This window comes from Stegastes partitus, unplaced genomic scaffold (genome assembly GCF_000690725.1).
Source record: "Stegastes partitus isolate 25-593 unplaced genomic scaffold, Stegastes_partitus-1.0.2 Scaffold70, whole genome shotgun sequence".
NCBI lineage: Eukaryota > Metazoa > Chordata > Actinopteri > Pomacentridae > Stegastes > Stegastes partitus.
The window spans coordinates 222,567-240,280 of NW_007577801.1; the positions used below are offsets into that span (position 1 = coordinate 222,567).

Here is a 17,714-nt window from a genome sequence, read left to right on the forward strand (position 1 = left end):
TAGGGAACCAGAACATTCGAACCATGCCTTTGCCTGCTCAAATACCAGATCTCAATCCAGTTGAAAACCTGTGGAAAATCATCGAACACAGAATGGAGAACCACAAGCCCAAAAACAAAGGAAATTTGTTTGAATTTGTGCAACAGGAATGGGCTGCTGTGACAGCAGAATAATGTCAGAAGTTGGTGGAGAGCATGCCAAGACACATGGTTGCAGTCATCAAAAACAATGGTTATGTAACCAAGTCCTAACGCCTGTGTGTATCATGTGACTAAAACAGAGAGAGAAAAAAAACATGGAATGCCTAAAAGCACTGCTTCTGGCAGTACAATGCATAACTATTGATGTAAGAACAGAAGATTTTGGTTATTATCAAGGAAACCATGGAAAATAGATAGATATCCGCTCTTAAATGAAACTCTTATGAGCTTTTTTGTTGTCATCACTATATTTGTTCAAACAAATGTTTCGTTGTACCAGGCTTTAAGATGAACAAGCAACTGAAGAAAACAAGGGTGGTCTAATAGTTTTTTTCCATAACTGTACAAAATGTGTTGGAATTCTTGCACCATTCACCTAATTTGGATGTATATACCCTTAAGAACAGACTTCTCCCCAAAAGTCATCACCACTCTGAACTTACACATGCACTGACATCACAGTCCACCCCAGCCCCCCCAATCTACCTCACATCCACCTACTGTGAACTCTATTTAAATGTGCAATATCATCAATGACCATGCTGTGCAATATTTTTCTAAATTCATACTGTACATATAACTTATACTGTATATATAACTTATCTTATTTTATATGTAAATCTCTTCTATTTCATTTTTTTGCTCTTTATTTTGTTCTTTATTCTACGTTGCACTGAAGGAGCTGCTCTTAATCTCATTGTACATGTGTATAGTGACAATAAAGGCATTCTATTCTATTCTATTCTAAATTAAAGCAGAAAGTCTGCACTTCAAGCACATCTTTATTGCTTAATTTCAAATCCATTGCGGTGATGTACTGTTGAAATGCTGAAAATTGGGTAAATGTACAAATATTTATGGACCCGACTATATATTTGAATCTGAAATATTCCTGGTCAAGGTCTCCCAAATGACCTGATTAAAAAGATCTGAGTGATGGCCCTGATTTTAAGTCAGTGCAAAATGTCATCTTAAAATTTAGTTCACCCTGTATAATTGTAGTGCGCTACACACTATATGGGACCCTAATATTAAGGAAAATCTGATTTAAATAATTATAGATACACAATAAATAAAGGCCTCCTTCACCACAATCCCTCCCCAGCAGCATTACCCTGACTTTGGAACAATCCAATGTCTTTTACCAAAAACAAGTGTTTATAATGGAAAAGGGTTCTACATAAACACATTCCCTAAATAACAAACATTTATTGCCAAAAGTTTGAACAGCTTTTGTATAACACTAATAATAACCACCATTATTGTTTTAAAAAAAAACCTTTATTGAAACTTGCACACAAGAACAGATTGCAGAACTTAATACATTCATAGATATTTGATATATTTAACGCTTCATACTGCATCTCATTGAGGCAGGCCTGTGTTTTTCCAATCACAATGGTAACAGGTATACAAACATGTGATGCAAACCCCAGTTAAGGTTCTGTATAGTGAACTAAGCAGTGAAATCCATCCACGCAACTCCCTCTATAGAGCAATAGAAACTATGAGAAGCCAACCATTTACATGGGCTATCTGAAAAGGAAAAACCTTTGGCATTAGCACTGTTAGGGAACTTATTGCCAAGAATGACTGCGAGCTGCTCTCTACCCACCTTCATACAGAAACCAAAAGAGGAATTAGGCCACTTAGAGTGTACTTTCCCTTCTTCACTTTTCTTCTCAGTGAGAAACTAAAAATGACAATCAAACAGATTCTAAAAATGCTGCATCTTAGAGTTACTGGGAATTCTTGTGCATACATTTCTACCAAGAGTTCAGTCAACATGAGAGAGGCTGGCCAAGGCTGGCAGCTGATTGGTTGGTTTGTTTAGATGTCTTTCAGGGTTGCAGGAATTGCTTATTGTAATTTCTACATACAGACAGGGTGCAGCAGCACTGCCACAGTCTAAATCTGCATTATACAGTAATGTAGTATACCTTTCATTCTGGGCTTTAGCAGTAAGACATGTATAGTTGTTTTTTGTTTGTTTGTTTTTTTTTTGACATTTTCACATTTAAAGGAAAACAAAGAAGGAACAAAATACAAAAGTACAAATATTCAACAGAGGAAAAAGATATACATGACAAAATAAAGTGGTAAAAAGCGTAAAATGTTTTGGATGTTTATGGAAATGATACAATTTTGTATATACATACATATCACATGGAATTTTGCCTACCAAGTCCAAATGTAGATAGTAGTTAAGTGTCAGAGGTGCTTGCTTTGTAAATTTATCAAACAACACTGGTCTCAAGGACACACACGCACACACGCACACACTACTGTTTGTTGCCAGTCTGAGACATTTTTGGTAGGACTAAGTCCTCACAATGTCAGGATTCAAGCAATTGTTGGTTTTCCCAAAATGGGGCTGATATTTGCTGGTCACTGAAACACTGATGTTAGCCACTTAGTTTGGATACAAATAATAGGTGCTGCTTTACTAATTTACCTGTTGACATATACACCATCAGCCAGGCTCCAATGATGCATGCTAGTTAGCATGCTAGCACAGTGGAAAGTGAAGTATCGAGCTTCTTTTGCTATGTATAATCGATACAGTACCCAGATGGTTGCATACTGCACTGGACTGTATGACGGCTAATGCACCTAGCAAATTATGTCTCTGTATTAGAAATAAATAACGGCTGCCAACCACATTAAAGAAGATTAGGTTTCAGTGAGTTAAGGTGCCGTGAAGGCATGAATACTGTTTCATAAAAATATTCCAAATCTGTCAAAGAAACGTAGCTGTTGATTTTTTTGCCATGAAAATATTGTGATTTCAAGGTACTTCCAAGTCTCAGTAGTTCATAGATCTGACTTTTGGCCTTAAAAACCCTGCATCATTCAAACACCCCATGTCTCTTCCCTTTACCTCCCCCCAGCAAATAGAAAAGAAAACCTGACATTAAGAGCAAGCACCACTGCAAAGGCTCTCCATTAAGTGCAACAGCAATTTCACATCAGAGGAAAAGATGAAGAGTCCACTGAAGCTAGTGGAGAGCTGGAGCCAGCCGGAAGAGTAGCTCAACAAATAAAGGAAAGGTACCGTAGTAATATGTCGGAGGAGACAGGAGGGCTTAGAAACAATTTGACCTTACAGGTATGAAGGATGCGCTGGTCCCAGCACACTCATTTACAAAAGCACTTAAAAAAATAAATATGCACAAAATAACGGTGGTGGAGGGTGGAGAGAAGAACATGGCTCTGGGGTTTCTGTAAAACTTCAAACTTTTCCTGCTGTCCCGATCAATCTTGTTTGTTCATCAAAGTTCTATGAAAAACGATTTCTTTTAAGAAAATAAGAGATTCGTTGGTTTTTGAGCATGTCGCTGTTGAGACAAGTGCAGTTGGATTGGCTGGGGTCAGAATTAGATGACTTTGTAAGTCAGGTAGTCGCGGAGCGGTGTGGGAATGGCCAGAGCCTCAACCTGCTGGGTGGTCATCACCCGGCGGAGAGCCATCCTACACATGTGCTGCAGACTGGCAACGCTACGAGGACACTCCCAGAAGTGCACACTACCATCACGAGTCCTAAAAACAAGAATTATGACAAGTTATACAAGAGAAGGCAGAAAATGTGAGTTATAAATGCATACAGTGCTGACAGCCAGCTGTCATAACACGTGGAGTTTTCTTGGTTTGCCTGTTACAGGGCGGGATGTGATTGAGGAACTGTAATGTGATCTGTTTTGAGGAGGGTGTGTCTCTGAGCACGTGCTAATGTCTTACCCAGCAGCAAGGACACTTCCTTCAGCAGAGAAGGCACAGCAGAGGCCATTAGAGACAGAGGCAATTGCCTGTGGAGCCCTTTCCTCGATGCTCCAAAAACGAACCAGCCTGAGCAGACAAAAAAACACCCGGAAAACGATGTCAGAATCCAAATTGCATGCAAAAAATGGAACTGCCTTGTATTTCTAATGTTAGCATAGACTGAAAACCATTTAAAATGTGTCCAGTATACAATTAAACTACAAACTTGCCAGTGATCTCCTTTGCTACTAAATTGAGGCATTTGCCTTGACACTTCCAACTACACAGACAGTTTCTCCAGATCTGTTATTTTATATCTTTATGTAAAGTGAACATGCGATGTGATCTAATGCTGTCTCCTAATGCTGTCCTGATGTGTCTCATATTGCAATAACTTAAATTATTAGACCACATCATGTATGCAGTTTTACAGATAAATAGTTTTGTGTTTTTGGTCACTGGTTCAGTTGAAATTCCACAAGTGCATCAGGCACCATGCCAGAGATTTCTACTTTTCTCTTGTCAGTACGTACACAGGCAGCAGCTACCTTAGCTGCAAGTGAACTGATTTAAGACTGTTGCCATGTTGTCATTTCAGGAGACTTCCATGGTACAATACAGTTTTTTAAAAAAAGAAGTCATAAACAGACTGTTAAATTATATAATCTACCAGCAGCAAGCAAATTATACTGTAAGATCTAAATTGGCAGTTTCCATAAACTGTACAAACACAGTTGTGAGTTAGAGTATGACTGAAAACATTTGTAAAATAAGCCAGTACTTTGTTTTGAATCCAGAATCATTAAGAATCGGAATAGAAATCAGAATCATTAGAATCAAAATAATACCCAACCCAATACACAAAAAGTCAGTTTACTCCTCATGGCTACTCCTCGGCAGTCTGTGAAAATAATTCTGATATTCTTCTGTGGCTCTAGAAGAGGTTGGTCAAGTGCTAGAAAATGGTTTAACAAGTTTATGACAAACCAAAAAAAAATCTGCATTTGAAGCTTAAATCGTAATGTTTGAAAAACATGGAAATTTACTATGAGGTTAAAATATTTCAACTTGAAGGAGCAACTGACATTCAAATATTTTTCATGAACATGAAGTCACAAGTAAACAGAGTCTGTCCATCTGACAAATACTAGCTGTAGTTGAAACTGGAGGGATGGTCACTGGGCCATTTACACCAAAGGCAATTATTCCCAGGATACATGGCATGAATGTGATCAACAAATGTATAAGCATTCGATTCCTTAGATAATGAGACTTCTTGTGATAACACACTAGAAGATTCAGAGTAATCTACTGTACAATACCAATAATAAACATATTACTTAAACTTTATGACTGACAGTATCTTTGTTTAGTTATTTAAAGCATTCAGTGGAAGGCCTCTGTTAGTCTGCATGTTTTTACAGCCACCATTTTGTTAAGCTTACTCGATGCCTTCCCCTCAAGATAGTTTCTGCCAACAATTTGGTGCTCGGTCAGCCAGCGGTCAGAATGATTAATAGCTACCTTGTGACAGTCATGTGACCCACAAATGGCCAAGCAGACCAATACACAGTAGCTCTGTGCTCACAAGTCCCAAAACACTTATGACTCTGTAAGATTTTTTTTTAAAAACTGCATCTAAGAGTGAAACTTTTCTGCTGCGCTCTGCTGTTTACATACCAGTCCATGTGCACTAACAGGCAGTAAAAAAGCCTTCGTTAAAAACCATGCACAATCATGGGACAAACAGTTGAAAATACATGAGTTTGTCAAGGCTTCTTCTGTTTTGAACACTTAAAAAAAATGTTGCAAATGGTGCACTTGTTAATCTACTGCTAAAATGTGTTCATGCTGACATGTATAAGCCCAAACAGGCACTAAGAGGCAGAGAGTAGGAGAATTATTTTCGAACAGTTCTAAGATTTTACAACAAAAATCTATATGTCAACCATTTATACTTTTTTTTTTAATCTCTTCATTTAATGAAAGATAGTGTTCGACTAAAACAAGAAAGGCAATAAAAACCTAGCAAAAAAAAGGACACTTGAAGTAGATTTAAAAGGCAAACAAAAGTGAGGATGCTACATACAACTAGTTAAGGAATATTACTGTAAGTGACGTCATTCAGCTTCTTACCTGTCATCAGTAACGCTGGCAATGTGGCGGCCATCAGGGCAGAAGCTCACAGAGCGAACCCAGCGGTCATTTGCCCCTCCAGCAAAAATGGGTGAAGGAGGAGGGAAGAGATGGCTAGAAAAAGGAGAGAGCAGGAGTTCAGTAACTTCTCAGGCTAAAAATGAAAACTCACTCTTGGAAAAAGACTAACAGAACAATGGGGCTGACTATATGGGGAAAATACCTAATTGTCAATTTTCAAATATTGCAATTTAATTTTTAAAGTCAAGCCTAATTTCAATATTAACTGTGTAACACGTAGATTAAAAACACAATGGAGTATCACCACTTGAGATACATACCATATACAATAAAATGTAAAAGATATCATAAAAAGCGTTACCGTCACCCAAGAAGGACACCATGAATTTGCAAAACCATTGACACACCAGTTTAAATCCTTGGTCAGATAAAAAGATTTTTATATATTCTCTTTAAAATTTAAAAAAAAAACTGAATTGATAAGAAATTAGAGGTGCAAGGTGTAATCAACAGTGCCGACTAAAATCCACGACCAGATTAGCTGGCAACGAATGTATTTTTAGATTAGTTAGTGACGTCATCATGCCTGTTTTTTGTGTTGACTTGAAATGCTTTGATATGAAGGCATTACAGTTAGCTGGACTGAATAAAATATTTCAAATAGCCAATTATTTGTAATAGTACTTGAAAGAATATTTGACTACAATAATAGTTGTGTGTTACAACCCCATAACCAATAAAGCAACGTTGCTCAATTCAGTACACTCAGGGCCTAGCAGTTAGAGCCAGAATCATAGTAAGCTCAGGGTTCATTTACTAGCTGTGTGGCTTTCTAATATATCTGATTTTCAGCAGATAGAAACCATGGCATGGGCATGACAACCGAGGACACTCCATCCATTGACAACCGCTTTGACACGTGAAGGCTATGGAAACGCTTGTTAGGGGACCTTCAGAATATTTTTTTTTGGTTGACAAATGCAATACCTGTATTTTAACCACTGGCAAATGGAAATGGTCAAGATTCTCCACTCTGAGTTGTTATAAATATTAATGCATTCCAGAGCAGCCAAACCCTCATCCACTAGCCTCCATGTTGTGCGTCATTTACTTACCCCAGTTCCAGCAGAACGGTGGCCTTGTGGTGGTCCCATACGATGACCCGGGTGTCATAAGAGGCGGTGGCCAACAGTGCCCCATCTGGTGAAAACTCACAAGACACCACATCATGGTGGTGTCCCTCCAGCTTCTGGATCAAAGTGTACTTATCCATGTTCCATAAGAACACCTGCAAATTGAAGAAGAGACTGTTATAGCACGTGGAATGATTGGTACAGAGTACAGATGGACTATCTTAGACTATTACTAGATGCAAATTAGACATTAAATTAAGCAACAGGAATTAAAACAGAATTAAACAGTTATGCTCAAGGTCACTGTAATGCTTTTGTAACCTTAAACCAGGCCAACCAAACAAAAGAGCAAATGCTACACAAGCAGCAAGGCTATGTCAAAATCAACACTTGACCTATACTGGTCATTACAATAAAAGTATGAAACATTCTATATAGATAAACTACCACATCATAATTTAAATGTATACATCTTTTAATATATTAATAAATATAACAAAATACAAACTTCTATCACTAGAAAAAAGTCTACACAAAAAAAGTGAAAATAAAACAAGTAGTAACTTAAGGTAACATAAAGTTACTCCACTGGTTTCCCCTTTCAGAGTTTTAGTTCACTGTGTTTACAATAGGCTCGCATCTCCGGCAGAAGCCTACGAAGAGAGACAGATACTGCAAGAGAAAAGAATATTTTATGGCCAAAGGATTGATACCTCTGGCAAAGTACACAAATGCATATACACACACAAGCTCACACACACACACACACACACACACACAAACACACATACCATACATACACACTGGTAGAAAGTAGAAGCTTTTTTCTTGTAACAGTGAGACATGACCTGAATTTTTAGTACTAATATTTTTCCTCCAGGACAATGTATCATCAGAGAAGTATGCAATTACTAAATGCTTTCATCCTGTCATGTTTTGATTGTTAGAAACTGAAAATATTAAAGTGCTGCAGACGCTGCTTGTTAACACATGCAGTTAATGGTTTAAATAAAACTCTTATTTGCATGCAGACAAATGGTTCCGTTTCTTGAAGAGCTTTCTCTCTCTGTATGAGCTAGCTTCCTATTTTCCTATTTTCCCAATTTAACGTAAAAACAACATTTTTTTTCCACTAAATTTCTAATATGTGTTTATCATCACAACTATGCTGATGGAAAACACTGGATGACATAAAGTATTATGTATTGCTGTTATTCTGGTGCTGCCATCAGCAGGAATACTTCAGTGCTCTTTTAAAAAGCAGAAAAAGCCACAGAAGAAAGGCAGATGGAAACGTTACTGCATAACTTGCCAGTTTGCCATCCACTTCTCTCAATACCAGGTTTGCTCTTACACAAGTTTTATGGGAACAGTTAAACTTTATCCAACAGCTCTCATAGAATGCAAGTGCTCAAAGGCACAAACAACTTTTCATGATTGTGTGTAACAATAACAGTCTTAAAGCTACACAGTAATTCCATTACAATGGGGATTGGTGTAACATTTACAAAGCACTCGCAAGTGCCAAGGCTGACATAGAAAGGAGTGAAAGGTTAGTTGTTGGCTGGCTGTTGTTTCAGCTGAGCTAAACTGTTTTCTAAAATTTGCCAGTGGCAGCATTAAAATGTTACACTCTATGCTACAAGAGAAACACTTAAACTGAAAGTAACAAGAATCCCAGTAGCAAAAGGAGAAGCTAGCGTGTGCAGATGGTAGACGAAGCTATTTAAAGATTAAAAAAAGGGAGGTGTGGAAATGGGTTTGAAGGGGTGGGGGTGGGGAGTAGAGGGGGTATTTAACCACCAGTTAAATGACAGTTTTAAACTTAAATGAATAAAAAAAATAGAGGAACTGCAACAGCAGAGGTAGACAGACATGGAGCAGCACCTACGTACAGATTGACCTTGCAGGTCAGGTGCCAGGCTGCCCCTGGCCAGGCCTTTGGGCATTGTGCACTGTGCGTCCACGGTTTACACCGGCTGCTCAAAATGTCAGCGCGGCGCTCCTTTCAAAACCAATCACACACTGAGCTCTGCCACCACCTGTGACAGGGAGAGCAAGACACACACTGTAGGGACACACAGAGCCTAACAAAACTACCACCATGTCTACCATTACCACAAAATTCAGACTAATCTATGTCTCCAGCACTGTAGATAAGGTGAACTAATCGTGGCCAATCCATGGAATTTATTGTCAGAAACATGTCTGCCTTAAGGGCTGCAAAAATATGGGAAGTCAAGTCAACATGTGATACAGGAAGTAATTGCATTTCTTAGCTGACCTTTGAAAATATGGAAGTTTTACATAAGGTCAGAATTATTTTTTCAAACTGCAAAAGAGTTTTTTTGGGGGGGGAAATTACTTGAATTGAAAGATTTCTTTGCAGTAGAAACATCTGTTTGGTCTCCCCAACTTCAACATAAATACTGTATGATGAAACATGTTTACTTCAGCTACAAAACATTAGTGAAACAATTGTCTGCTCTGCATGCAAACTTTAGAACACCAAAAACCTTTTTTTTTTTTCCACAGCAAACAAAAGCCAAACAGAATCTAGATGCAGGTAACTCAACTCATAATGACACCGAGCAACAGTTTGTTCTAAGCTGGAAATGGGAGGGAAGGGCAGATGGGGAATGTTGTAATTTGAAGGTTGATTGAGCATAACTGGTGACAAGCAATTGCACATAGATTAGCTAGCAAACTCATGAAAATAAGTACAAAGGAACTTGTATACATACTGCTTTGCCTGCGCCGACTGAGCATAGGATGGAGGAGTCAGGGGAGAAGGCGCTGCAGTACACCCAGTTCTGATGCCCCCGCAAAACTTTCACCATGTTACCTGCAAGACATAAATGACGTGTCCTTTACTCTCAAAGTTATATTTCTGTCACCAGTCACACAAGTCATACTTGTGAATACTTCGAGGGCTTTTTCACCTTAATTTGACAGCAGACAATACAGAGGCAGACAGAAAAGAAGGGGAAAGATGTTGAGATAGGACATGCAATGAAGATCTCTAGTTCAAGCTGAACCAATGACACCATGCCCATACCACTGAGCTTTTAAAAACGTCACCCTGACTTATACTTACTTTAATTAAATACATTTGTCACCAAAATACTTCAGCTTGATATTTTTTTGGTGTTTGTAGAATAAATATTATGGTTTGCCTTTTACTGTATTTTTTCATTTGGTCAAGAATATTTTAGTCCAGTTTATGCTTTATATAGCTATGTGTTTAGAAAGTCTGAGCAATTTCATAAAACAACTGATCACTGTCATGTTTTTGTAAAAAAAGAAAATTGTGTATTTGTTAGGGGAGTTTTTTTCATGTAACTAATTTGCCATGACTTCATAAAATCATCCAATAGCTGGTTTTGGTCTTTTTATAGACACTTGTAAAAATAAAAATAAAAAATATAGCATATATAGCATATCAGCAAATGTGTATTTATATGCCGAGCTAGTAACTTAGAACAGTAAACCAATTATTACCAGCATACAATGATTTTAACGCATAAACAATTTATGGGAGGAATGTAGGTCACAGGCCAATTCTATGCAACCGGTATAAGGGCAGAGCTCACATGACATGTAAAAGCTTTCTGGAGTGTTCGTGGTTTGAAGCAACATTGAAGAGCTGCATTTGGATGTTGAGACAATATAGTGGATCTATGACTCTCATAATGTCGATGTGATACTGTATATTGTCTGTATAAAAAGGTGAAAAATGCACAACACATCACACTTAACATCAATAGCCTGGCCTAGTCTCTGGATCTTTTGTCTACTTTTCCGGTCTTACAGACGTCTAGTATTTCAACTATCAACATCATGCTCTCGGTTGGAAAAAAAAAAAAAAAAAGAGGTCACAGGGTTCTGTTCCTATAGGAAAGGCTATGAAAAGGAACATAAATGAAAGCTGGGTTGAAATGGCAACTTTCTTTCAAAGACAGTTAAATTACTTACCATCATCTTTAAGGTCCCACACACGAAGTGTTTTATCTCTTGATGCAGACACCAGCATGAGGCTGCCATCAGGAGCAAAAGTCAAGTCTCGCACTACATCAGTATGGTCCATCAGATTCAATAACAGTTTTCCTGCAACAAGTCAGAAAATCAAAACTTATGATTAATGAGAAAGTCATTGCGGTGTCAGTGGTTTAAGACCAGTGTTCAGAGTCCAGAGTGAAAAACACTTGAAGTGTAAAAATACACATTGGACCACCTTTAGGTATGTATGAGGATTGTAAAGTGCAAGTCATTACATGTCCTGTGTAAAACTGGACTGTTTAAAACAAAAGTCTGTTCCAATAAATGCACATTAGAAGACTGATTAATGTGTTGTTGTAGAATCAACCTACAACTTTACACAATTGGCAAACAGACTTATCTTTTGAGAAATTTAGCTTTCTACAGGGTAGAGGTCACAATACTTCAAGCAATAGAGTTATGATTATCCAGATAACACTGGTACTGTAAGCCACACGTTCATTTTTGTGTTTTCAAATGTAAAGCACTTGTTGGGTTTTCCCAAGTTAATAAGGTGGACTGAACCCGTGGACTTAATAAACACATCTGTGTCAAAAGAACAGCACAGCTAGTTTTAACTGTACCCATTTTGTCAACAGAAGTGGTCAAAGATACAACCAGAAGCTTGCCAGAAGCTTGTGAAAGGCTACTAAAAGCACACCACTGGGACAGAGGTGAAAATGGCCAAAGGATGTTTAACCAAATATTAGCCGTATGTACATTTTTGACGAAGCAGATTTTGTCATATTTCCAGAAGACCTACAATAAATCTATGAAAGAACCAAAATGCAATGCTGTTGTTTGTGACAAAGATGCACGTGTTCATCATAGAAGATAAAGAGTCACAGGAGTCATTGTCATGATATGCATAGTCTTTACAAGTGTGTGTGTGAGCTTATGTTCACGACTGTATATGCTGACACAGAATTTAGGTTTCTTTTTCATTATCTAATTTACTAACTTAGTACCTGATCTAATTATCGACTGATAAAGATGAAAAAGGAAACCACTTCTAAATAACAGAAATGTGTTCTCACCAGTGTAAACATCCCAGATCTTGATGCGACCATTGTTCAGGCCTGTTGCCAGTAGCAGCTGGTCCTGGCCAAACCTGAAGCGGTGCCACTCGATATTAACACAGCGGCTCTGCTTTTCTGGCACTGAGGACCCAAAGGCTACGCCCCAGACGATGTCACCGCAGTCTATGATGTGTTCGCGAGGCTCGCCAGCCACCGGGATTATACTGTTCCCATCGCTGTTCTGACGGGACAAGTGCCGGGGGCTTGATGCATTGGTGCCCTCTCCACCATGGCCCGTTGAACTACAGTTACACAGAACAGAGAATGACAGAGAGGGGTCAATAACAGACAGTGGCTAAAGAAAGTACAAGCAAACAAAAACAAGTTATTAAAACTATAAAGCATACTTAACAAAAACACAAATGCAGCATGCAATGTTGTATTAAATTCTATCCATTATTTTAACATAGGGGAATATTTATTTGTTGTTCCAACTCACAGCATTTCTACAACAGAATGCACATCATGAAACAACCATGTACAAATACATTGGAAAGCCGATGGAGAGGATGGTGTCTTAAACCAGAAACCACAAGTCAGTAACAACTGTGTCCTAATATTTGCATTGAGTAATGCCCCACCTCTACAAAACATACAGGCAACACAGTTGTGTACAGTCATGAACAAAAGTTTCTATTCACTTGTAATGATCATGTATATCACGGCAGTCTTAAGTGTTGAATCATTCCTACAATTTTGTATTTTCTTATGATTAAATCATTGAAACTCGTGCATATTTATAAAAAACAGTCACGCATTATGGTTCTTTTATAGATTTATTGTGTTTCTTATGGAAAGATGACAAAATCTGCTGGGTCAAAAATATACATAAAGCAATGTTAATATTTTGTTAAGCGTTCCTTGGTGATTTTCACCTCAACTAGGCACTTTTGGTAGCTGTCCACCAGGTGTTTTGGTGTCTCTCAGAAGCGAGTGATAATTTGTGTTTCCTTCTTGAGCATGACAGTGACACAAGTGCACTAAAATGATTTGGGGATCTGTAGCGGGTTTGAAATGGCTCCAAGTGACTTTCTTGACATGTTCAAGTCAATGATTTGCTTTTTCAGACCTTTGCTGAGCTCCTCAGACTTTCCCATTGTAGAGCTTGTGGCTGAGGTTAATGAGTGTATAAAATGGGCCCCATTTGAACTGGCTCAGAGGAGTCACCAGCTGTAGTCAATCATGATCACTCATAAGCAGTTAACAGGCCATGCCACAAATAAAATTTAATTAGCACAGCTTTCTACATCATCGGGAATGCTATTTCAAGGTGCTTTATGTGTATTTGACACAACAGATTTTGACATTCCTAAAACCAAAATGCATTATTGTTTTTTTTTGAGACATATGACATTTCAAAAATTCCCTCATAGAAAATTCAGTTACTAGAAACAATAGAAACTCAAAACTGCCCTGATATGCATGGTCTTTACAAGTGTATTGTTCACAATTGTATGTTGCACATACTAACAACTTCATCAGTAGTCTCTGTAGCACATTGCAAACAATTTCAGAAGGTTGAGTCAGATGTGATGATTTTAAGCTCTGACACTGGCACGTAGTTTATGGTCAGATGGCTGATTGTCTGTCGTACCATGCTCTCTGAAAAAACTTATCAGAAGACAAAACTTGTGGACATTCAAGTGTCCAGCCACACCTTTACCTAACATGCTATTTATGCATCCAGAATGCCAACAGCCTGTTCTCATCCTCCACTTGTTATATGTGGCATTGTGGAATTTGAATGAAGCTGCATATTTGATGACCATTTATACTCAGTGGTCAAAGGAGTGTCTGTGTAGTAATCACACTGTCTGATCAATATCCTTTAAAGTCACACCTGTCTGGAGTTTGGATTGGTCAAGAATGTGTCACCAGTTAAACAGATCAAAAACATTTTGTGCAAAACAGGTAAAATTGAACCCCCCTCTAATGAAAAACATAGAAATTACATTTGTAAACTTTATCTCTTAATCATAACAAAGACCATGTACATGGTGCATTTACTGTTTAGTTACATTCTTCCAAGTAACTGAAGGGGGAAGGCTGCAGCTAAACAGCCAAAGCCTGCTGCTTTGGAACAACAAAGACTTGTTCTACAGTCAATGTCAATGTGGCTCAAAGTCACAAGGCCCTATTAAGTGGAAAACAACTCTGTTAGGCAGAAAGCAAGCTGCTGAAGTCACGTGTCCTTGGCACTGAGGCGCACCTATGTCATCATTCAGCTTGTCTTAGGCAGAGAAGGATTCTAAGGGTCATAAAATGGCTGAGAATTTCTGGTAGCATACATATTTGCAAAACGTGCGCACTACACTGTATATGTAGATCTGCGACTTATTTGCTTGGTTATCAGATGATATCATAACAAGATTTCAAGCAGCATAAAATGAGGAGTTAAACCTTATCCGTGTTCAGTAGGTTTACAGCTATTTCTTTTGAATGGTAAAACTGCAGAATTAAATTTAGTAACAATCAAATTTTAAGGAAAAACACTCAGTAGTAACATTCTATACCTTCTGTGTTTTTCCTGTGGCTCTGCAACTTTTTTACACTTGTCCTAGTTGGTAAAATATCTAAAGATAAAAGTGTCCATAATCATGTATGAAAAGAAATCCAACCAACCCTCTACTTCCTGTTTGGACCTGTATGTGCATGCCCACTGTACTGAGTGCATTTCAGACTCAAATGATACTTACAAGTTCTTCAGGCATTTTGTCCACGGAATAAGCCTGACGAAGCGATGCCCCTGAGACCAGGCGAAGTAGGAACCATTGGGTGCAAAGGCAACTGTCCAAGCCTCACGCCCAGACTTCTGGTCGAAGGGAGCAACAGGCACCAGGAGTTCACCAATGCACTTAGCCTTACCTGGAAAAATAGCAACAGCGCTGTTACTTAAGCTTTACTGAGTAACACATTACAGCCCTTCTCCTCAGTCAAGCCAACCCACAGGAACTCTGACCATCCCAAAGTAACCTAACACATGAGAGGGCTTGTCACTGTTGCATGCATCTGATTGGTTTGCTGTGCAAACCAAACCGCTTCTACGAAAACAGTGGGTGGAAAAAAAGATTAAATGCTAGGGAATATTACAAATTAAAATAAGTCGCGAGACAAATATAACTTAAATGAAGAAACTGTCTACAAATAAACAAAGGAAAGGGAAAGAAACCACATATATCCACATCTGACCTCTTACTTTCTTCATTAATACATGTCCTTAGTATATTTGAACAGGAAAAGAAAACCTACTTTGCAAAGTAACATTTAGCATAAATTTCCCCCATATATCTTAAAAATCTAAAAAACGCAAACTGCAGATATGAGTGTAGGAAGGTATGAAGGGAGGTTGTCTTTTTTTAAGTGCAGAGTAATAAAGCTAAATAAATCATAAAGTTAAGCATTTGCAGTTAAGCAATGGTTGACTTTGTGTTCATTTGAAGAAAATATTTCTGACTCTGCCAATTAGCAACATGAAAGATAATTATAGATATATAGACAGTAAAGATAAAAGAATGAGCTGAAACACTGAGCAGAAGACCTTATGTTAACATTTAGAGCAGTGCAGCTGTAGTTATTAATACATGGTATTTGAAACAAATGAATAGTTTATGAAATTGTTGGGGCCTAACTAAAATTTCAGACACTAAATAAGTCAAGTAATTTGTTCGTTTACTGTAAATTAAACCTCGGTAGACTCCACAGCCATGCAGCGTTAGGAGTGCAAGTCTGCACGTACGTCAGTACTGAGCTATGAATCAGCCAGTGTGAGTCTGTGGGGGAGGGAAGGCCCAAGACCAGGTCTACATGAGCAAGCTACAAGGAAATGTCTTCAATAATTAACAAAACGAAAAGGGGTTTGGCGTGCAATGAAAACAAGCTGACTAACCACAACATACAATAATATAACTGGCTGTCGTTTACAAGTTTGTAAATACCAAAGAACACACGACGTTAACTCACACAAACATTGCAACATGTAGTGAAACTCTGACGCCACCTGTACTGCTTCATGTACAAAGCACGTAGATTGTAAGCAACGTTAATGGATCTGCGTATATTAGCTTACACTTATTTAGATGATTCGCTTCGCTACGGAACTGGTACAACAGATATATGTCGCTCAGCGTATTATAAAAAAAGACCCTTACAGCTAGAGGGTATGTTACACAAGCAATATAGCGTTCTGTGATCTTTCAGGTTATTACTGCAGCTTCAGAGGCGAACACAAAATGCCTGCAAACATTTAACGTTCTCACACCGCTCTGGTCCCAGGATAAAGCACTTACCTATATCATTTTCGTTTACAGAGTCTGGGAAGCTTGCCATCTAAATAAGGGCACAGACCTGAGAGAAAAGCCGAGCACAGACTGTAAAAAGAAGATATCTAAAGGAAAGAAGCAGTAGGTGCGAAATCAGACGGCGCCTCTGCCCTTTTCGGTGTCTGCTTCAGGGTCGGTTGAATCCCTCCGCCAAGCTGAACGTCTCGGGCGGATAATACAGTCCTCGCTAGGTTTTTTCCCTTTACTTTCTCGACGGTAGACTTTAATTACCGTACAGATGTATAGATATAATACTCAGATATTACCACGCTCAGTGACTAAAACCTGCCTTACGCGTAATTACAGTATCTAGTTCCGTAGACCTGACTACGATCCTATATCACAATGGCTGCTGTGTGCCTTGTATCCACTTATTTTCTCCCAAAGGTGGGCGGACCCTAACACCGAGGGAGGGGTTTCAGGATACGTCAGCACAGTTGCCTTGGTAACAGTGGCACCACCTCCCCCACTCCCTTCATTTTGCTTTAGCAACAATCAGCCAAATAGCGCACTGCTGCCACCAGCTGGTGGACAGTGTGTACTGCTATCCTGGCACGGTGTGTTTGTGTTATTGTAGCTCGTGTTGGCTCATCGCTGCAGCTCACTTTGAATTACGCCGCTACGCAGGAAAACAATAGGAAGGCTATTTTTAAAAAAAACAAAAAAACTTTCACCTCTCTTTCACGAGTTCTGTGGTTTCTTCTTTTCACCATTATATTTTTACTTTTATGCCGTTGTCAAGCGTGATAGTTGGAAAAGTAGACACAGCAGGAGGACTGAAGAAACTGGCCATGAACCGCACTCACGCCACCGCAGCAGCGGCTCCAGCCCGAGAGGCGGGCGTGCCTCTTGAAAACTTCTGAAGCATTTGGGAGTGCCATGACCTTGATAATAAAGATTTTTGCAGACAAAGGAATGTACTTTGAATGAGTAAACAAACAACAATCAGCCCCAGTTGGCAGTGGATGAGAGGCTTGGCAGTTTGATGGCCCATCTCAGATGAAAGCGAAAGAGACACACAACCACGCA

At 38.7% G+C, this 17,714-nt stretch overlaps 1 protein-coding gene across 1 annotated transcript; it reads right to left on the reverse strand.

Annotated features, from left to right (window-relative positions):
- Window positions 1-1,459: 1,459 nt before the first annotated feature.
- wsb1 (WD repeat and SOCS box containing 1) lies at window positions 1,460-17,029 on the reverse strand. The gene is made up of 9 exons (XM_008276367.1): window positions 16,653-17,029; window positions 15,063-15,231; window positions 12,325-12,608; window positions 11,225-11,356; window positions 9,994-10,094; window positions 7,232-7,404; window positions 6,096-6,209; window positions 3,939-4,046; window positions 1,460-3,740 (listed from the first exon to the last, which is right to left on the reverse strand). Exons 1-9 carry the CDS (start codon window positions 16,690-16,692, stop codon window positions 3,578-3,580), a joined length of 1,284 nt encoding a protein of 427 aa, XP_008274589.1. The 5' UTR covers window positions 16,693-17,029; the 3' UTR covers window positions 1,460-3,577.
- Between the last annotated feature and the right edge of the window lie 685 nt (window positions 17,030-17,714).

What these genes read in the sequence shown, in the direction of transcription:
- wsb1 (XM_008276367.1), bottom strand. Translation starts at nt 16,692, where the DNA reads ATGGCAAGCTTCCCAGACTCTGTAAACGAAAATGATATAG. An exon ending in ACAAAATGCCTGAAGAACTT is followed by an intron (nt 12,609 to 15,062) that starts GTAAGTATCATT and finishes GTGTAACTGTAG; the next exon opens with TTCAACGGGCCATGGTGGAG. An exon ending in GGAAGTGTCCTTGCTGCTGG is followed by an intron (nt 3,741 to 3,938) that starts GTAAGACATTAG and finishes TCTTGTTTTTAG; the next exon opens with GACTCGTGATGGTAGTGTGC.